The sequence below is a fragment of the Pyrgilauda ruficollis genome, unplaced genomic scaffold, assembly GCF_017590135.1.
Source record: "Pyrgilauda ruficollis isolate IOZ18807 unplaced genomic scaffold, ASM1759013v1 scaffold23, whole genome shotgun sequence".
Taxonomy (NCBI): domain Eukaryota; kingdom Metazoa; phylum Chordata; class Aves; order Passeriformes; family Passeridae; genus Pyrgilauda; species Pyrgilauda ruficollis.
In genome coordinates, this window is record NW_024522539.1 from 7,984,166 (window position 1) to 8,005,946 (window position 21,781).

Consider the following 21,781-nt stretch of genomic DNA (forward strand, 5'->3'; position numbering starts at 1 on the left):
GCTCCCTGCCTTCTCCTGGCCCATCACCCACCCTGAGGGACCCAAGGCTTTAACAGGAACAAGGAGGCTGCAAAACAGAGCACAAACCCCAACCTAACCACACCCCAGTGCACAGACAGGTCCTCAGGGATTCACTGGGTTTCCTTCTCCCCAAAGCTCCTGCGTGGCACACCCTGCCCGTTTGAAGAGGCTCTTCGGCAGCATCTGGGCTTTGGGTATTGCTACCCACCACAAACAGAAATAAAAAATACACCTTCTTACACAGAAGCAAAAGAAATTTGAAAATTTCCTGGTTCAGATTCAGAAGACCCATACCAGAATAAACAGTCACCCTGGTCTGACAGAGGGATACGTTTTGGAGAGTGTGTTTTTGGTGTTGCATACCTGTTCAGCTCTAATCCTGTTCCCAGGCCCATGTTGAGTAGATAATCTGGTTTTCATGTCAAAACTGAAACTCTCACATATGCAGAAGCCATAATTTTGGCTGATATTTCACTCTTCAACACCTGCTAGTTTCACTTTGCTGCATAAAAAAAAAGCAAAAAAAAAAGTGTTGAACTCTCTCAGGTGTGTAATGAGTTCAATTAACTCTGACCTCGCTGAACTTCATGCATAGTTAGCTTTGGGTAATGACTTCTGTCAGTGCTTAAATTATCTTGTAACACCCAATTCCATGCTGAAATAGGAGATTTTTATTAAACATTTCACTAAATATTTCATTAAAATTTTATTAAAATGGGGCAAATCTCAAAGACTGAATTTAAGAAATCCAGCACAAATTAATATTTTGAGGAAAATGCTAAAAACAGGTTTGGTATGTGCCAAGATAAAGTTTTTAGTCACAAGATGAAAGAAAGATTTTGAATGTCTTGATTCTAGTTCAGTTCTTGAAGGCAAAAATGATAATACTTGTTTATGTCCCCTAATGACCACAAATGGGGTTTTGCATGGGGACTCAAGGCAGAGCACAAATATATCTTTCTACACCATTTCACCACTTCAAGGACCAACATCCTAATTTTTCTCTGATTTAACCCCTACAGGATAAATTCAGTGAGCAGCAATTTTCTGAATAACAAATGGCTTATGAAAATTAGAAAGTTTTTTTTTTTTAAAAAGAATTTTTAGTACCATCAGTTATAAGGAAGAAAATTTCAAACAAACAAGTTGCTGCAATGTATGTTCGACAATTTCTGCTTATGCATAAAAGAAAATGGTGGGTTTTGTTGGTTTTTTTAATGTTCACAGGCAATTTCGAGGCCATCTAGATCCCTAAGTACAGCACAACTTGTGCACACATCCTGTGGCTCACAGGCTTCAGTGATTTCAAACATTGTACTGATGAAAGGACAAGGGAAGGTAAGACTGGGTCTCTTGGTTTACTGTGAGTTTTACTTCATCTCACAAATGTGACATGCAAAGTGCAGAGAAGTGACTGCAGGTTGCTACTTTTGGGCTGCTAATTCATATCCAAGAAAAAAAATTAAAAAATAATTTAGACACCTTCCTATTTGCATATAATAGTGAATTAATTGATTGGAGCAAATAAAAAGCAAAACATGAGAGGATTCTGCTGAAATTTCCGTTTACTCTTACTACAGGAAAATGATTGACTATTTTTCATGTATTATACTACTCCACTGACAATACTGCCCATGTAGGTAATGCAGAAGAAACTACAAATGTTATGAGAACTGAACATGGGTTCTCACACGCTTTTTCTTCCATAAATTAGGGTTTGGGCTTCAGTATTGTTGGTGGTAAAGACAGCATTTATGGACCAATAGGCATCTATGTCAAAACCATCTTTCCTGGTGGAGCTGCTGCTGCTGATGGAAGGCTGCAAGAAGGTGGGAAATACCTCTTCTCTCCCTTTTCCCACTTCCCAAAAAATGACACTGAATGACAGATTGAAGCTGAAATGAGCCCTAAGTGACTTCAACACCTGCATCTATTTTTGCATTTGCAAAAGTCCTTTGGAGTGCATGTATGTTGCCATGGAACTTATTGCACAACATAGTAATAGTAATATATTTTTTTCTCTTTCAAAACAGGTGATGAAATCCTAGAACTGAATGGAGAATCCATGCATGGATTAACACATTATGATGCTTTGCAGAAATTTAAGGTTATGTACTCTCCTGCCAAAACAATCTCTGGTTTTAGACACAATGTGCATGTCAGCTCAACCCATTCACTCACTGTCTTTCTTTCTAGCAGGCCAAAAAGGGTCTTCTGACTCTTACAGTCAGGACAAGCTTCAGCACACCTCATTCTGCTTCCACCTGTCAGTCACCCCTCTTGTGTCAGTCACTGAGCTCCAGCACATGCTTAACCAAGGAGAACAGCTCTTTCAGTTCAGAAAATGCAGCATTCTCCTTAAATCCTACAAAGCCCAATGACAGGGTCATAATGGAAGTTACCCTAAACAAAGGTGAGTGTTGACATTAACTGAGCAGTGCCAACAAAGCACTGACTGACAAACCACTGTTCATTTGCTCTCTGAATGTCTTTCCTCACAAACCTGATTCTTTTCCTGAACTAAGGTTTTTTAATAGACTAAATTAGGTCTCGGTACCTGTCAGTGCTAACAAGTATCTATCAACAGCAGGATTTTGAACACCATCTGTCCTCAAGAGCCAGTCATTGAGGATTTTTTGCTCTCAAGCACTAGAGTCACATTCGTCCTTCACTTGAAAGAGTAAAGCTCTTGCCAACAAATGCCTCTTACTAAGCAGACTGTGCAGCTCTTACCCGTAATTATGCAAGCAGTTAATTTCACTCTTGAAAAGGCTTAAAACCAAATAAAATAAGTATCTACGTCTTCTTGTAGTTCTTTCACCTCCTCTCCAACTGTCATCATCTTCTACTTATAAACAACCACTGGCACAGTGAAATAAACTTTTAAATATAGGAACATCAGAGCAACAAACAAAGCAAAGCCTCTGTGAGGTACCAGTGATTTACCAAACACACAGGATGGGATCTGACATCAGTGACTGTCGAGAACAAAGAGGGTAAACTCACAAAGTCTTTAGCTGTATTAAACAGAGGGAGGACTGAAATGATATAGCTAACAGCAGCCATATATCCTTAATTTTAGCTTGTTTTTCCACTTAATTTTAGCCCCTTAATTTTTTTTCTATTCTGTCTTCTTGTAAAGTCATTTGAATTCTTCTATAACGACAGTTATTTTGCAAAATAAACCTGCATTCCATTGTGTCTGTTACACTTTAATCATGATGGGAACAAAAGCCCCCGTAACAACCCCATAATAAAACAATAGAAAGGTATAGAAAAATGCAGTGGAAGCTGCAACAAATACTGAATGTGCAACACTCATGACACAAGACTTTTGTTCTGGTTTGTGCAGAAAAAAGAATTTGATTAATTTTTAAGATGGTTCTTCAATGGTTTGCTTTGACTGTTTCTTATGGAGTTTTTTTATTATTATTGATTCTTTCAGAGCCAGGTGTTGGCCTTGGAATTGGGTTATGTAGCATCCCTTACTTCCAGTGTATTTCAGGGATCTTTATTCACACCCTCTCGCCAGGCTCAGTGGCACATATGGATGGGAGACTCAGGTAGGATGAGAAAGGTTGGCTGTCTTATGCCACAAGTTCCTCATTGATCTGTTGTATGGGTTTATTTTTGACCTATTTGGGCAGGAAGAAATATTGATTTCTAGGAATTTGGGGTTTAAGGCACGTGTGCTATTCTCAGGATATGTGGGATTTCCAGAAATACAGCAATCCAGTGAAATCTCTGCCTCTTGTCCAAGCTGGGCTAACTTTGAAGTTATTAGACAAGCTTGTAGCATTGCTACTGGAGGAGATCTCCAAGTGAGAAAGTATTTGGAAAAACCTAAACATATGGCATAATTTGGCTTGTTTGAGCATTAGATTGTTTTCCTGATACAAGCTCCTCAAATTCTATCAGTTCTTGCCCAATAGAAAAACAGATTTGCTGAAATGAGCTTTAATGAGAGTGTAGAAATTCACTTTCAGAGATTTTTGACCAACTAGTAGTGTTGAACATATTGAGAATTGAACAGACCACAGCAGTTTCAGTGAAGTATTTTTTATTTAAGTTTAGGTGTTCTGTAATCCTCCTCTCTAATACTTTAGCTGAAAGAACTGTAGTTTTAAATTATTTGAATATTTGCATGATACAAATGAGTGCCTTCAGTCAGGCTCTTAACGTGTGTGAGAACTAGAGCAGAGCAAGGCAGTCTCAGTTTCCATATGAACCAAATTTGGATTTTATCTATAAAGATCCAGTTTAGCAGATTTTGGTAGTTTGTCATTGGAATTTTTCTTTTAACAAGTTATTCACATATGTAGCAGAAACATAACATCCTTTCTGACCTTAAATAGCACTAACATAATATAAAGACATGAGATGTGAAATGTTAACTGGAAAGGAAGGAAGGTGTAGGTGGAAGCAGCAGCTGAGCTTCAGAAAGAACACCAAGCGTGCACAGCTGAACATGCAGAAAGCTCAGAGATTGCATGCAACATGGCAGATCAAAACCCCTTGACATCCAACTCATTCCCATTCTATTTTCTGTAACAGGACAGAAAGACAGATTTAATCTGTAAGAAAATTAATTAGGTTGACTTTATGAATTTGTTTTTTGTATGTTTTCACATGGGTGAGATGAGGTCAGGAGAAAATCTCTTTTGTTTACATCCTCTCATTTTTTTTAACATCTCTCTAGGTGTGGAGATGAAATTCTTGAAATTAATGAAACTTCAGTACAAAATACAACCCTTAATGAAGTTTATGCTGTGCTGAGCCATTGTGATCCTGGTGCAGTACAAATCATTGTCAGCAGACACCCTGAACCACAGGTAGCACAGTCTGTATTCTTTCTGAATTTCAATATAGCTCATATTGAGAACTAAGAGGGAGCAAGTCCTGATCTAATACAAGTGGAAAAATGTTGACTACAAAGATGCTGATCTTGTTATGATCATCACTGCACACACAAAAAAAAATCTGAAATATGCACTCTCTTAAGTATAATCATTTAAGATTTGAAGATCACCGGTGACAGTCTTAACAGTCTTACATGAGGTTCTATGCAGTGAATAAGGAAACTACAGAAATAACATTTAAGGAATAACCCAAAACATAATTCTTATGTAAGAAAGAATTGACAAGCGTTATGATCATCACTGCACACACACAAAAAATCTGAGATATGCACTCTCTTAAGTATAATCATTTAAGATTTGAAGATCACCGGTGACAGTCTTAACAGTCTTACATGAGGTTCTATGCAGTGAATAAGGAAACTACAGAAATAACATTTAAGGAATAACCCAAAACATAATTCTTATGTAAGAAAGAATTGACAAGAATAAATAAATAATTTGAAAGAGGGAACATACCTCCCCAAAAAGAAATAAATGTTTATACACTGTCTTTCAGTAATTAAAATTTAGGTCTTGCCCTGCCAATATTTATAATTATTATTGAAGTACAATCTTTTTTCTTGCAAGGTTTTTCAACAAAATGCTTCCTAACACCAAATACTGTATAAATTATTATTAAGTTTAAAGTGTTACATAAAGTATGTTGTATTGAGTTACCTCATCTGTTAAATCCAGGACTCCACTTCTAGTGAAATGTGCAAAAGAATGTTTGTCTTTGAAAGGTCCCATTTTACCTAAACAGCCGCTGAATAAAGCACATCCATATAGATACTTCATATATATTGGGATATATACAAATATAATGGTGTGCAATTAACTCACCTCGTGAGACTAAAATGGCATAATATTTCCTAGGTGTCTGAGCAACAGCTAAAAGAAGCTGTTGCACAAGCTGTGGAAAGCAACAGATTTGGAAAGGAGAGACACCAATGGAGTACTGAAGGTAAGGGAATAAATGCATTCACTGAGACATGGTCATTTTGACTTAAAAGATGTCAAGGATGACTACATACTGTATTAGACTCCTTGAAAAGTCAAGTAACCCAGAGCAGAAAGAAAGAGGAGGAAACCTCACAGGACACCCCTCCTAACATGTCTCCAATGATATGTTACAGAGTGATGGAAACAGACCAAGTCTGTCTGATTACCAACAAAAATTTCTTGTGCAAACTTCCTCTCACAGTTGCTCATCCTCTCCAATTCACAAGCTCTGCTTAGAGCTTTTCAAACCACTTTCTGCAGGTGACGGGACTATGACAACAAGGAACTATGAAGGTGATGTCCTGGGGGTAAAACTTGTTAATTCCTTTTTTGTGAGGAAATGCAGTCATGGCTGGAGCTATTTTCCCAGCTCAGGTATGACATGCTCTCCCAGTAATGATACTGCTTTGAGTGTCTTCTAAAGGACCAACAGGTAACAGTCACCATCAGTAAAACTATAGTGCTGACATATCTATATATAGGAAAAATGTTATTAGGTTGTTCAGGAACTTGGCTGTTGACTCTTGACCCTACAAGCCTTCAATGCATAAATCACACCTTTGCATCCACCGAGGATGATATTTAGCTGCAGATTTCACCAGCTGAATCTTAGGAGAGCACTTTGCATGTACTGAGCAGACATTTTGACCATGTTCCTGGTACAGGTGTGAAGAGGCTGGAAATGAGCTGGCACGGGAGGCAGCCCTGTGAGAAGCACATGGACAGGAGCGTGGGCTGCTGCAGCCACAGGGCACAGCGGCTCATGACCCGCTCCAGCAGTGACAGTAGCTACAACCCCCGGGCCTCCTGTGCCCCTGCTGCTGTGCACCAGCTCACAGACTTGAAAGCAAGAGTACACAGTGTAGATGTACCAATCACCCAGCAGCCTGGGCTGCTGTACTCATTCTCTGCCAATAATTCAGGGAGAAATTCCCCTCCAACCTGTAGTGAAGGTGGTCGAGCCTTGCAAAACACTAAGAAGTCATCAGAGATCCTCGTTAGAAAACCTAAATCATCAAAGCCCAAACCTCCACCAAGGAAATACTTCAAGCAGGACTGCACGTGTGATGACCAGAGTAATGCAGCTAGAAAAGAGAAGCTTGTATCAGAAGTGACTGCATCACCTTCTTCAAGTGTTCAGGTAAAGCAAAATTTACAACATTTTTCTTGTGTCTGCATATTTGTGAGGGAGGGGAAAGAGGAAGGCAAAGTGGCTTTGCATAGCAGCAGAAAGAAGAGTAGGAAAGAAATAGAAAATGTATATACACATGAGAATTGGGGGAAGGAGATGAGGCTCTTCTGTTTTGAAAATATATCTTAGTGAAGCCAGTTTAGCACAAAATGTTATGTTCAAAGTAACATCAGAAGGCAGAGAATGGTCTGAAGAAAATCTTCCATACTAAGGTATCTGAGTCGAAATCCCAGTGAGAGCAGCTGCAAGAATGAATCCAAGTCTCACGAGCATGTGCCATTGGTGGTAATCAAGCATGCTCTGCTTCAGCCTCAGATGCCAGCTTGGTGTGGCTCACCCCAACTACCTGTGTCACAGAGTCATATCGTTTATGAAGTAGTCATAAAACAATAATTTCTTTGTTTCAGTAGTGGATTTTTATTGGAAGAAAGCACTAATATTATGTGCAGCAGGGAATCTTGGGCTCAGATACATTTCTTGAAACCAGGAGATATTAAATTAGCCCATTTAAATTGTGGTGCACATACATCTTTGTCGATGAGCTACAGTATTTGAAAAGTGTACATTTCTACATTACTAAATTTCAGTTCCCTCTCTCATCTAGGACGACAGTGTTTCACTTTTGCATGAGCATGAAGGATTGTGAGATCTGCATGTTGAAACAAAATTGTGGTTTGTTTAAAACCGAAACTTCCTCAGGTTTAGTAATATGGCAGTAGAAATTAACTGCTCTCAATGCAATGCAATGGAAAAATACAAAAAACTAAACACAGAAAAAACTGAACCAAAACAACAAATAACTAAACCAAACACAAAAAACTGCAATCCCCCCACAACCAGTTCCCAAGCTGCAAAGATCAATACAAAATTATATAGAGCAAACTGAAGTCCACATATGATGTTAATATCCAAGAAAATTTCAGCTAAGCATCTTAGGTAAGGTCATTTTTACCATCCCCTCAGTAGAAACCACTGCTAGAAAATCAACTTTCAGAAGTAAAATTAAGGGTAATAAGTACTTGTTGAACTTATCACTCCCTGCAACTTCTCATTCTTTGTACTTAGTCATTCTAAATGATGGTGAGAAAAACCTAAATCTTAAGATCAATAAAATCCATGAAAAATCAAGGTCTGACCAGGAAGACAACTTCCTCTATTAAGAGCATCTGTATATCTGTATATACCCAAGAGAGAAAGTTTCTGGTCAGAATGTATTTCAGCTCATTAAGAGAAGGTTTTATTAGTGCTTTTAAATTTTTTTTAACCCTTATTCTCCACAAATTTTGTATTAGTCAATCTGAGGCCTGCCTACCACAGTTTTATATGGGGTTTCTGTTTCTTTCCAGACTCACATATTTTTTCTGATTCATATATAGTGTGGTTTGCATAATTGCATTCTGACACACTTCTCTTTCCTGTTTGTTCAGCAGGAAGTTGGAGAAGCAGTGCTAGAGGGACATCAAACCGATGTAACCCAAAGTGTATTCACCACTTCTCCTACTGCATGTGATAAGGAACACACAACTGCTGCTCCAGTGGGAAGAGATCAAGAAAGAAAAGAAAAATTAGGTATGTTTCATTCCATGAACTTTTTTCCCCCAGCTAAATATCTAGTATTTAGTTTGGATTCCAAAATGGGTATTGAGCTGACTTCAGTTTCTCTTTAAATGTAGTCTTCAAACCACATCTCTAAATTTTGGGATGAACTGATGAAATTTCAAATTATTGACTAATCTGTAAAGAAAGGGAAAGTAGATCAAAATAAGCATAAGAGATGATTTTTTGTAATTTTTAAAAATTATAATTAATCTTTGTAAAAAAGAGAAACTAGATCAAAAGCGGCATTAGAGATGATTTATTATAAAAATTGTTAATGGACAGGTACAGTATTTCTGTATTGCTTAAGATGACACTGCTTAGTTATACTGAATATCTCATACTAAAGCTTAGTTTTAGCATTTCTAAAGGATATTTTTTTGCACAATTTCAAGACCCTAGGTGTTGCAATGATACAAACCACTGATAAGTCAATTTTCTGCTGTACTAGTTAGAATTAAGGAAACAGTGCTAAGGGAACAAGACAATCTCAAGAGGTCTCTTACAACATACAGGCTTATGTAAGTCTGCAAGTTATGGCTCAGATCATTAAAAAAAAGTAAAAATGTTGCCTTAAAAAAAGTTCACACTGAAGCAGAAAACAATACATATGCAGCAGCACAAACAGAAGTTTGCTGCCATTCAGCTTCGCCATGTCTAACATTAAAATGCTTAATTGCTTTCTGAAGTAAAAAATAGTCCCATATTAGAATCAAGTTTTTACTTATCAGAAAAGTCAACTGGAAAAGCCTGAGGAAATTTGAGGAAACATAAATATAGAAGATCTTCCTACGATAGTCTTTTTAGAGTAGGATATACTTATAAATGTAGAAAATAATTGTTTTTAAAAAGAATTTACTGTAACACAAGCTTTTTCTCTAGACTGCAAACAACATTGCAATTTTAACTTTCTATTTTAGCTGTTACATCCTGTATCAAGATTTCAGCACCCCAGAATTTCAGTATTTGTGAACCCTCTAAAAAAGCAATCTCATATAAAAGTGTGCAAAAGCCTTGTTTTTCAGTTAATTTCAGTGTCTGGATTCAGAACTTATGGATCAAGAATTAAGAATTTTTAAATGATTAAATTTTTTAGAAACTTCAAAAAATATTTATCAGAGGCTTGAATGAAATTCAACATTAATGAATTAATAATGATGCAGTGAGAAGTGTTGTTTATAATCGATGTCTTTTTATTACAGGGACTGCACTTTCATCAATACAAAGGCCTGTACTTAAAAGACAAGCACGGGTAGATTATAGTCTTGATACAACAGATGACCCCTGGGTTAAAATTTCTGACTGCATAAAAAGCTTATTTAATCCTACCATGAGTGAAAACAACGTCCACTTAGATTTGCAACCTGGCACAGACAAAAAAAAAGAGAATCAAAATCGAAGCAGCTCAGAGACAGTTATGAAGAAATCAGAATCAGAATTAGTCAGTTCCAAAGTGCTAAAATCAGATGAAAATGACAGTGTGAAAAAGGGTCCTCCTGTTGCACCAAAGCCCACCTGGTTCCGCCAAAGTCTGAAAGGATTGAGGAAAGCAAATTCAGATCTAAAACCACAGGCAGACCAAAGTCCTCCCAACCACGACAGTATTTCCAGTAAAAAACTGCAATCCAGCTTATCACGTGTGTCTCCTGGAGGATCATCAATAAAACAAAGAATAAGCTCATTTGAATCCTTGAGTGCTCCACAGTCACCTGAAAAAACCCCCCGCAGGTTGAGCCTAAAACCATCGGTGCAGAAAGAACCTTCTTCCCCTGCAGCAGGGGCAGAGGCAGCTGCAGCCTGTTCAAACCAGCCCCTCCTCCCACATCGTGAGAACAGCCACCAACAGCCACCTGTGGCCATGGCTACAAAGAGCCTCGACAGATCATCCTCTCGAAGGGAGAGTGTTGCCAGACCAGAGAAAACCTGCTCAGAGCAAAGCAGCAATGCCAGCACTGGAAGTTCATCAAGTTTCCTAACTCCAGGAGCGGTTAACTCCCATCTTGTGTCAGTAGCGAAGGCACACAGCCTAAGATCACGAAGCTTCCCTCTCACTGCTGCCCAGGCTTGTGAGATAATGAAGCCATTTGATGAGAAATGTAGCAAAATCTATTCCATCAGCAGCCAGGTGTCATCTGCTTTAATGAAATCATTGCTTTGCCTTCCTCAGTCCCCTGCCTCCTCTGGAAACAGTGCATGGGAAACTCTGGACACAGTGTCTCAGTCCTCCATGGAGGAGGATGGGACTTCCACCCCACCTGCGAGTGAGAACCATCACCTGGACACTGGCTTCTCCCTAAAGTAAGATACCATATTTAAAATTCAGATTTACAAATAAGCACTGGTGAGCAGCTGCACTGATTCACTCACAGATTGAAGTTCTAAGGTAGAGCTTTAGCACACAGAAGTAAAGCACAGGCTAAGTTAAGAACTTTTTAGACCATGAAGGTTAAATGACTCATGACTGTTAATCTTGGTTTTGATTTGTATTATATCCATACATGGACATTTCAAACATCCTCCAATTTAAGGAGCATTATTTCTAGTATCTCCATGATAAAGCAAATTTAAATGCATTTGCCTAAGGCCATGAAATTTTTCTCATTCTTTTATGCAATGGATTCTACTTCCTTTAAGTGAACATGATTAATTTCCATTTGCCCGTATTTATAACTGTTGTAGGAGTTACCACCCGAGTTACATGCTAATGAGATGAAAAGATGACTGCTCCAGAATTGCCTTTTTCTTTAGTGGGTATGTTCTCTTATAACTCAATGTTTCTTTTTTGTTCTTGTCACAATGGGACAGCCTCTCAGAGCTGAGAGAATACACGGTGAGCCTGGCAGACAAAGGGAAGGAGGAAGACAAACCGGAACAGGGCTCACCTCAAGCATCCGGTGTGCTGGGGCAGTCAGTCATCTCTCTGCTTTCCCCTGAGGAGCTGGCAAAGCTTATAGAGGAAGTCAAAGCCTTAGATGAAGAAACCTTAAAGGTAGACCTGCCTCTTTTTTTTTTTTTTTTTTTTTTTTTTTGTGCATGATTTTTGGAAAGCTGTAGAGTGAATGTGTCTGGTAATCTTTGCAACTTAATATTATGCTTACACCACTAAGTCTGATTTAAAAATGCACAACAGACTCTCCAGTCATTGTGACATATCTTCTGGGAAGTTTTTAACTTTACTCCTTTCTCTGCTTAGGAACTTGATGATATTCATGTGACAGTTTTGCATAAGGAAGAAGATACTGGGCTTGGATTCAGCCTGGCAGGAGGCATTGATCTAGAAAATAAAGTGGTAACAGTAAGTAGCATCTTAAAAATTACTCTCAAATCAACGCACTACATAAAAATACATACCTTTATACATGTTTTTCTACTACAGTTTTTGGCTTTTAGATAATCAAAGCAGACAGCTGTATTGATAGGTTTGGAAGGGCCATTGTGGGTGAAAACAGGTTCCTTCTGCACAGAGCTCTCTCCAGGTGTCTGGTAGCAGTTTCCTGCTTCTTTGGGCACCTCCTCCCCAACAGCTCTGAAAGCTGAGGCAGAACACACAGCCCTTGGCAGGAAATAACCAACACCTTACTCACCTGCTTATAGAAGACCATGCAGGATGGTCTGGAGGAAAGGTATGGGTGAAAACATGTCAGGGGTCTGGAAGCTAGAGATAAGTGTCACACCTCCTTCCTCTCACGAGCAGCAAGAGGGTCAGGAAGTAGAATATGCAAGGTACATAGCACAGGTAGCACGGCTGTAGCCATCTGGTACTAGGACCAAACTGCTCCCCTGGCTGCTTGAGGAGGGATGTGCACAGGAAAGCTTCTCTGTGCAAATTTATTCATCCTCCATTCTGAAGTGTGATAGAAGCAACTTATTCCTGGCAAAGAATAAAAAATGCACATGGTGTAAAGTGTTAACTAAGGGATTTAGTGATGTTCTTTTTTCCTCTTCCCTTGTGTGTGTGTGTGGTGGCTGGGCTCTTCAATAGGTTCACAAAGTATTTCCCAATGGACTGGCCTGTCAGGAAGGAACTATTCAGAAAGGAGATGAAGTACTCTCCATTAATGGGAAGTGTCTGAAAGGTGCAACTCACAGCGATGCCTCAGCAATCATGCGACAGGCCCGGCAAGCCAGACAAGCTGTTGTTGTCACCAGAAAATCCAAAGATGGAGGAAAAAATCTCAATGTTTCAACCAGCTCTAGTACATCATCAGTAGCAAGTGATGCCTCACAAGAGTCTGGTAAGTTTAGTGGCATTATCTTGCAGCCCCCACTTGGTAAGTGTTTACTCATCACCTGAAATCCAGGTGCTCATAAAACCAGCAGTGGCTGCATAAATCTGTGAAGCCAAATTAAACACAGCACAGTTAATAAAACATTCCTGAAACATACATTGAAATATTTGAAATAACTTTACTGAAAAGGGAAAGAATTAATGGATTTCTAAAATAAAAGGCCTTAAAAACCCAAGCATGATTATTTTTGTGGATTTCTGTAGATGTACAAAGATGGTTATTGTAGCACATCATCCAACTGAAGGTATAATGACAACTCAGTGAACAGTGATTCTTTATCCTAATATTGTTGCAAGACTTGTTCTCCATGAAAGAGAATTTCAGTTTGAACAAACAATATGCTATTGTTTGATATAGCAGGTGGCTACATCTGCAACACAGCATGGTAAGAGTTTTGCAGAATATTTCACTTTCAGAATAGTTTTGTGTTTTGATTTGGTTTTGTTTTTTTGTTTTGTTTTTTTTTTTCTAAAGCAGGATCCCCAGTTCTGTAGATTTATTTCCATTTCCAAAATAGCAGCTTAATAGTCAATAACAACTTCATGACTAATATGAATCAAATATTTCCCTTAGATTTTGTTCATTTAACAGATTTTTATAATTCTAGTAAATGTCTTATGTTTCCATTCTCCCATTAATTCAAACATAACTTTTTTTTCCCCAGCTTCCCAGAGGGCCTTAAAATGACATAATGAGAAATTAAAAGCTTTAGCTTTCTCTTTCATTTGGCAGTTTATAGGACCTTTGCAAACAATCCAAAAGTTAATTTTTTGTAACAGATGTTTGAGCTTTTTAGACTGTGTGCTGTCCCTGTGGTAACTTTCCATTTGTTTCCAGTCACTGGGGATACAATCTGCACTGTAACTCTAGAAAAAACATCTGCTGGTTTAGGATTCAGTCTGGAAGGAGGGAAAGGCTCTATTCAGGGAGATAAACCCATCATCATCAACAGGATATTTAAAGGTAAACACACTTAACATGTCCCCAACTCAAGTAGATTTGTGGGGTTCATAACTGACTGCTGATATGTAACTGTGGAAATGTCATTTTTTCAAATGCAGCATTATATTGTTTGGTGCCAGTAATTTGTTGCCTGCTGGGACCGGGTGGTTTATAGCAAACATGCTGGTGATCCATTCACTAGTAAGTGAAAGATCCATTAAAGTTTCCTCCACAGAAAGAAATAAAGGAAATTCATTTTCTGTCTGCAGGGACTGCACTGGAACAGAGCAGCCCTGTTCAGCCTGGCGATGAGCTCCTACAAGTGCACACAACTGCCATGCAAGGACTCACCCGTTTTGAGGCGTGGAATGTAATCAAGGCATTACCTGATGGGCCCATCACAGCCATCATCAAGAGGAAGAATCGCAGCTCTGTTACCAGCAAGTCATCCAAAACTTTGTAATAGGAGGGATTAGACTACTGCCAGTATTCAAACAAAGGACTTTATTGCTTGCAGGCACTTGGCTGCCTCAGCAAGATACTCAGAAAGCACCCACGAGGAGTACACTGGATCTTACTGCCAGTTACAGAGAAAGCTGTTAATCTGGGATTAACTAAAACGTGCAGGAATCAGGCATGATTCTTATTTCAACCTTCAGAAACCGATGTTACAAAGTGTATAATTAGAAAATAATGACTTTGTTAATAATATAGTGGTTGTAATAAAATACGTCACAGCTATAGTACTCTCCTATTTTAAGCTATTAACTTAGCAGGTATCACAAACAGATCCTGTGCTGAATTTTCAGTGCTCCCCTCCCAGTCCTGCTCCTTACCTTACCATGCCAGCAACAAGAAATGTGTCTGTGAGCCTACAATTAAACACTGCCTTAGAGAATGGGTAGGGTAGAGAAAGGGGCTGCAGTTTTGTGTGTCAAAACAACATTCCCTAGAAAACTCCAGCTTTCCTATTAAAAACACAGAACATTCAGGACAGCCAAAACCTGTAAAAGTGACTTTCTACTAGCAGCTAACAGAGCCATCTCAACTGCAGCAGGCAAACACAGGGTGGAAAGGAGTTCTCATTGTATTTCAAGGCCCAGGCAGGAAGCTGAGGGTAATGTAGTAGAAGTTTTCTTAACCTTCCTCTGGCCAGAGGTCTCAAGAGGACTACAGCAGGAGAATAACAAGGCCGTTCAGAACAAAATCTTACCTTCTAACAACACTAAATGTCTGTTAATTTTGTAAGGGAAAGTACCAGTGAGAGTAATTGTGAATTCAAGTACTTCTGAACTGAAATATTTATTCTGGAAAGGCTAAATAACTTGGAGACAAATCTATACTTCAAACACTGCTTCCTATATGCACTGTATGGAACTCTACCAGCAGCACAGGTACCTATGGAAAGATGGTGTCTCATGCACTCACTTAGTCTTCTCTGACCTGCTTCATTAAAGGGAGAGAGATGCAAGGGCAGGATGGAAGTTGTGACTCCCCAGCTGAGAGCCAGATGACTGATCTGGTTATTGTCCTTGGCTGCTCACCTTCCCAGAGATGGGAATTTTCTGTACCCTTCTCTGGTTATCTGATTTCACCAGGAAGAAGTTAAGGAGCTCAGAAGCTGTTTTCCACTTAACACAATGCCTCAAAAATAGCAATTAAGAGAAAGGGAAGAGGATGGGCAGGAGAAGTTATTAAATCCAGGCATTGAACTTGCTGTGGCCTTTTCTCACAAGACGACTGTAAATTAATCCTTGAAAGAACATTCTTGACAAGCCATCTGTCCCCACACTTCCAAACACTTACTCAGCTGAGCTCTCTTTCCCAAAAAAAAACCTCTATGTCAAAAAAAAATTTCATTAGTTGGGTAGAAACCGAAATAAGAGAAAAATGTGAGAGTAAATCTTATACTTTTTTGAACTGGTACCTACATAAAAGTCTTTGCCAAAACATTTCCAACTCAAATTTGTCAGGGCAGAAGGCTGAATTTGAAGGGCTCTCAATTTCTGGATAGAAGGTGATGGGCACTCAAAAAAAAGAGATTCTTCAGTTATTCCATGAAGTGTCTCACCACCTTTATTGCTAAAAGCAATAAAAAAAATTATAGCTAATAAGAAGCCACATTTTCTGCAAAAACAATGAGTGGTGACCTCAGCTGCGCTTCGTGAACTTTCTGCTGATTAAATTCATGATAATCCTGGCAAGACTTGCCAAGATATTATAATTCATGCCTGAAAACTTCAGTACACTTACAAATATGTATAAGCTTCTGTAGTATCAAGGCCCACATCTCTTCTCAGTGAACTTGTTATTCTTCTTAAGTATAGAAAGCAGCAATTAGAAATAAAGAACAACCAAGGGCAGAGAACCTTGAGGGTGAGTGTTCTCACCAAAACACCTCTTCCCCAGGTAGTGGACATCATCAGGGAAGGATTTTTACTTCTCTTTGCCTTAAATTCAGAGAGATGGTGGAGGTCTAAGCAGCTGTTTGGCTTCTCTGATGGCCAGAACAGTGTATGAGGAACCATTTCAAAGGATGATTCAGGAAAAACAGTAAGATGCAGCACAAAAAAATATTTATTTCACCACACTCACACAGGTTTTTACATCTTTGTATACAAAGGAGACTGGACTAAAAACTACTTCCTTGAAAAACCAGTCCATAGGGTGAGGTTTACAGTGGGAAACTTATTGTGCAAGTCCATGCCCTATACCAAAGATAAAAAAATACAGGGGCAGAAAGCAGAACATATTAATCTTATTAAATAATCGAGTCACCACAGTAAAATCACAACCTGCATTTAACTTCCTCACTCAGCAATTATTTTTACTTTTGTAATTGTATGTAATCCATCACAATGTCTGATGTTCCTGCAGCAACCAGCACTATAGATATCTCTTAAAATGAACACACCTTGGCACAAAAATCAGGTGCTGATTTCCCAATGTAATGTTGGGAGGCAAACCAGTCTTAGAAAAAAAGCAACGTCCTTATGGCCTGTCAAGGCAAAGCTAATTAAAAGATTATTTACCCGTTAAAACCTCTCCCCACAGGAAACCAAAACCATTCAAATACAGTTCAAAATAGTAATTTCATATGCCTTTTAAAAATGGCAATTAAAGTGCTTAATCCTCTTTATTTATTGCCTCTACATTGCTGCAGTTTGTGTCATGAACCACTGGTTCTGGTACCAGAGAGGGGAGAGGGAGAGTGTGTATGTGCCAGCCCACACACCTGTGCATTGATTAGCACTGCTGGACCCTGACCTAAAAAAAAGCACTTAAGGCATATTTACCACCAATATTGATGTCTGCTGGAACAAACAAGTGAAATCCTCTACATAATCATGTTTGCTCTGGCTTTCACAATGTGCTGGCTGGACCCACTGAGGCATTTTAGCAGCTCTAGGAGTGCTGGCTGCAGGAGGGATACATCTTCTTTCGGGCAACATTTTTCCACAGGAATCTACTGGGAGTTTCAGAGACCAAACAGAGCTGACTTGCACCTGGCTGTGGTGCTAAGTGGATTTTAGCAATGCTTCACCTCACAGACACTGACAAAGAGTGGGCAAGAACAGATCCAGTATGTCTGTCTTCTCCCTGCAGAGTCACCACTGCCGCCTCCAGGATTCTTCCAGCCTCACGGGTGGTATTTTTCTAATCATTAAAGTGAAGATTTTCATATTACATAAGAATGCATTGTTCTGCATGGAGTCAGATAGAAAATGCTGTTTTAATGTATTGTTTTAAAATGTACTCAGTTCATTGTTTCATGTCATCTTTTTTTCTATCTTAGCAGATAGAAAAGCCCTGAGACCAACTTTGTATTTTTACCCACGAGCTGACAGGTTGTTTCCTACCCTCAGCTGGTGATGTCAGCAACTCATCTTGTCATGCTTTTAATGCCTTAACAGCTTTGGTCAGGTTGCTGTAAAATCCAGATATGCTAGATGGAAAAAAGGAATCCACCACTGTCTGGGGAAGATAGCCACCAAGATCCGTCTGAAAGAAAGTGAGGAGCTCAGTCCTGTTTGGCTCTCTGCAAAGACAATGAAAGTGATTTTATAGACAGTGGTTTAAGAGTATTAAGAACTTTTCAGTGACTCTTACTTGTATTAGAATAGATACTTCCAAAAGCTTTTCTTTTCTTTAAACAAAACAGACAAATTTCAGTGAATGTCACTACAAAATTATCACTGCAAAAAGTTTATCTAAGCCCTAATTAGTTACATGACTCTGTCTATAAATTATGGCAAATCAACCAGATAACCATTTACCAAAAATTAAGAGCATACTTGTATGTTTTGCTGAATTTCTAAATTTCAAGAGGTCAGGGAGAATTGCACCATGATAACAGTTTCTGTAATACTGAAGACTTCCCTCTAGGAAATGAAGATAAACTAATTCGTTGCACAAAAATGAGAACAAGAACACTCAGTCATAATGATTACTGGGAAGGCAGAAATATACCATTGCCAAGAGGTTACAGGTCACATGTGGCCACATACACATGAACACACCACACAATGCATAAGGAGTGCTTAAGAATTTATAACATTCAAGCAGCATGTTTCTTACCCTGGAACAGGTATGCAGAAACAGCCACAAGGATAATTAAAGCCTCTCACAAAATTTGGTTGAGGAGGACACAGCGGGTGTTCCACATTGGTGGCTGAAATAAAAAGCATTGAAGGAAGTGTCATTCTTCCAGAAAACAGGAAAGAGTCATTGGTAGGCAAAACTCCAGATGGGAAGCAAACTCATTATTCAAAATGTATTTAAAAAGAACTGCAGTACAACTTCTTCAGTGTGGGGCTGAGAAGTAGTCAGAAAAGACCATTAAAAGGAACTACTCTGGCCTTACAATGGGGAAATCAAAGTGCTGAATTTAGAAGCAATTGTTACTGAGCTCTGAAGGAGGAAGCATCGACATTTGACACAGTTTCATCGAGCCCTCAGAGGTCATTTGAGCTGCTTCCAACAAATCCAGGTCACATAGATACATCACTTGGCTGCTGAAAAGCTGCACTCTAGCAAGTATATAAATTCCTGACAAGGCTTTTCTGAACAGGATAGGAAAATGGGACACCCCAACAGTGGTCAGACCTGTAATAGTTAAACAACAGAATGAAAGTAAAAAAAAAACAAATAAACATACTTCTGTACAGTGGCAGCCCCTTAAATAACAGCACCTTTTTTTTTTTTTTAATAAAACAAATTATTTTCACATACAGGAGTGGTACATTTATTCAATGGCTTCACCGAACCCTGTGCAGAAAATGTTAAAACAGGATTTAGCCTAATGACACTCCTTTAAAAAAGTTCTGTGTCAACTCTTAAAACAACATAAAAACCACACTCAAAATACCCCAAAATTTAACACTAAATTAAATACTTATTCAATCTCAAAAGGATGGGAGGGAACCAATCATAGACAAGTCTTATCATTATCTGAGTGTTAAGATGATTTACATATTCTGGGAACAACAACGTAGAGAGATTTTTTTCTTCTGATTTTCTCTTCTATTTTCTCTTCTGATCAAGATCAGGTCAACAACTACTGAACAGCTTGTTATTTAGTTTTAATTTTATAGGTTTTTTTTTCTGGTAGCTTTATTTTATAGTTGTTTCCAGTAGCCATTGATTATCTCCAAATGTAACATGAACCTGTTCAGAACACAAGTGCCTCACCAGCAGACTGCATCGTCCCATCTTCATATTGCTTCATCACTACTACATCCACAAATTCCCTGGGTGAAATAATCCTCATGCAAGCTGAAGGGGTTGTGGTTCTGCATATAGAGACAGTCTGGAAATCACAGAACAGTTATGTCAGTTGATGTTTTCAAAAGTACAGCAGAAAAATCCCTATACTTTCTGGCACTCTTCTAGTTATACTTTCTAAACTCTATCAAGGTGTTCCACATGCTTTGTTGAACAAACTGGAAATCAGCACAGTCAAAAGGTACTACCATGATCAATCAAGGACAGGAAAAAACCAGAGTGACAAGGCATTGCTTCCATGTTCAGAGGGGACACATACCACAAGGGATGCTGAAATGCAAATCTGGCACATCTGTGCTCCCAGGAGAGTTAAAATCCTTGTCCTCCCCAGGACACTAGCAAAGGTAACTTCTTTGTGTAGGATACAACTTGATAACCCAGTTTGTTACACTGCACAAACAGTAACCCCACCATCTGCTTCCCTGATTGGCTCCCAAACAGAAGTTTCTACCACACTGGTAGAAACTGGCAAGTCTGTGAATTTCAAGTGGCAGGCTGCAGCATTCCTGAACTTGTCTATAATGAATACTGAACGCCTACAGGATTTCCCCAAGAAAAATAAACTTCCTGAAACTTCCACAAACATTTCTGGGACTGATTGTGTTTGCACCTGGCTGGAATCTAAATCCAACGCCCTTTTAATTTTCCCACATGCTTTAAAAAGAAGGAATTACACTGTACAAGTGTGGCAGCAGAAGCTGCTGGCTCACACACAGCCCTGCTCATCTGTCTGCTCAGAGTGCAACATCTCCATTTTAATGACAGATGCAAAGCACTGGCAGCTGAGGCCAGCCAAAGGCAGGGTGTGATGTGCAGGGCAGAGCGTCACCGCTGCCATGGTGAAAGATGGGGCCTGAACTGATGGCTGATGACGTGAATGCTTCACTGCTTGGCTAAGTCTGTGTACTCTGTAAACCTCCTCTTCCCTCACACCGAGCTTGCTAAAAACAGTCGTGCTTAGCTTGATTTGTAGCATCAACAACAATGTGGTGCAGGAATCTTTAATGTCTAATATTTAACGTTATACATATATATATATGTCATACATTTGCATATTCACAGTATTTACCCAAGAATGATTTTCCTTTCAGAAAGATAAGCTATTGTGTGTGTATACATATATATATATATGTTAATAAAATGTATAAAATTTATGGAAAAGTATAAAGAAAAAAAAACAAAACCAAAAGAAAAAAGGTTTCTTAACCCAGCTCCATTCAGCTGATCCAGCTGAAACACAGTACAACTTAAGACTCACTACCTCCCTGCACATAACACTGGCTGTCTCATAAGGCCCAACAGCGCACAGTTTTTAAGGAACTTACATCACTGATGGCTTCGATGACCTCGAAGTCCTTCACGTTTTGGTCCCACTTGGTCCTGAGCCCGCCGGCCACCGGCTTGATGCACTCCCAGACATTCTGCGGGCTGGCGGGCAGGATGCCCTCTCCCTTGTACCTGCGGGGGACCAAAACGAAAGCGAACCGCGCTGCTCCACCCTGCCTGGCCCCAGCAGCACCTCGGGCAGGACCCCGCGCCCCGGGAACGAGCCGTACTCACAGATTGCCAGCGAACTCCGCCGAGGGTCTCCAGGACACCGCGACCTCGCCCTGCGGGACGGGAAGCCTTCAGTCCCCGGGTCGGCTCCCGCCCGTCCCCGCCGCAGCCCCCCGACCCACCGTACTGCGGCAACCCCGGCGGCCCCCGACCCACCGTGCTGCGGCAGCCCCGCCAGCCTTCGGGGTCCCGGCGGTAGAGCTGCAGCTGCTCGGCCGCCGCCTCAGCGCGCCCCGCGCAGTCCATGGCGGGCGGGCGGGGCCGCTGCGGCGCCGCTTTGAGCGCCCGCGCCGCGCCGCCCCTGGGCCGATGGCGGCACCGCCCCTCACCTGAGGGTGACGCCGGCCCGGCCCGGCCCGGCCGCGCCTCACGGGACAGCGGGAGCGGGGCCGGGAACCGGCAGAGCCCCGACAGCGGGCAGGGCACTGCGGGGGTGTGGTAACGTGTGCGGGATCGGAGGCGGAGCAGGGCTTCCTCGGAGAACGGGCCGCCCCGCGCTC

General features: G+C 40.1%; 2 protein-coding genes across 3 annotated transcripts in view; one reads left to right on the top strand and one right to left on the bottom strand.

Moving 5' to 3' along the window:
- Positions 1-14,663, top strand: part of IL16 (interleukin 16) — a 30,692-nt gene extending 16,029 nt beyond the window's left edge. The window contains exons 7-21 of one of the 2 annotated variants that reach the window (XM_041469336.1): positions 1,249-1,359; positions 1,736-1,850; positions 2,055-2,128; positions 2,221-2,434; positions 3,467-3,584; positions 4,721-4,853; positions 5,796-5,883; positions 6,587-7,062; positions 8,541-8,682; positions 9,912-11,007; positions 11,515-11,698; positions 11,903-12,004; positions 12,692-12,944; positions 13,836-13,961; positions 14,210-14,663. In XM_041469336.1, the coding sequence (XP_041325270.1) occupies positions 1,249-1,359; positions 1,736-1,850; positions 2,055-2,128; positions 2,221-2,434; positions 3,467-3,584; positions 4,721-4,853; positions 5,796-5,883; positions 6,587-7,062; positions 8,541-8,682; positions 9,912-11,007; positions 11,515-11,698; positions 11,903-12,004; positions 12,692-12,944; positions 13,836-13,961; positions 14,210-14,403 (3,426 nt within the window). In that variant the 3' untranslated portion in view covers positions 14,404-14,663. The remainder of the gene's footprint in view (positions 1-1,248; positions 1,360-1,735; positions 1,851-2,054; positions 2,129-2,220; positions 2,435-3,466; positions 3,585-4,720; positions 4,854-5,795; positions 5,884-6,586; positions 7,063-8,540; positions 8,683-9,911; positions 11,008-11,514; positions 11,699-11,902; positions 12,005-12,691; positions 12,945-13,835; positions 13,962-14,209) is intronic. The other variant, XM_041469337.1, reaches the window with a different exon arrangement.
- A 1,836-nt stretch (positions 14,664-16,499) lies between these two features.
- STARD5 (StAR related lipid transfer domain containing 5) lies at positions 16,500-21,590 on the bottom strand. The gene is made up of 6 exons (XM_041469254.1): positions 21,438-21,590; positions 21,285-21,334; positions 21,050-21,182; positions 19,632-19,749; positions 18,519-18,612; positions 16,500-17,979 (listed from the first exon to the last, which is right to left on the bottom strand). Exons 1-6 carry the CDS (start codon positions 21,525-21,527, stop codon positions 17,832-17,834), a joined length of 633 nt encoding a protein of 210 aa, XP_041325188.1. The 5' UTR covers positions 21,528-21,590; the 3' UTR covers positions 16,500-17,831.
- Between the last annotated feature and the right edge of the window lie 191 nt (positions 21,591-21,781).

What these genes read in the sequence shown, in the direction of transcription:
- STARD5 (XM_041469254.1), bottom strand. Translation starts at nt 21,527, where the DNA reads ATGGACTGCGCGGGGCGCGCTGAGGCGGCGGCCGAGCAGCTGCAGCTC. An exon ending in GGCGGGGCTGCCGCAGCACG is followed by an intron (nt 21,335 to 21,437) that starts GTGGGTCGGGGG and finishes CCCGTCCCGCAG; the next exon opens with GGCGAGGTCGCGGTGTCCTG. An exon ending in GCGGAGTTCGCTGGCAATCT is followed by an intron (nt 21,183 to 21,284) that starts GTGAGTACGGCT and finishes GGTCCCCCGCAG; the next exon opens with GTACAAGGGAGAGGGCATCC.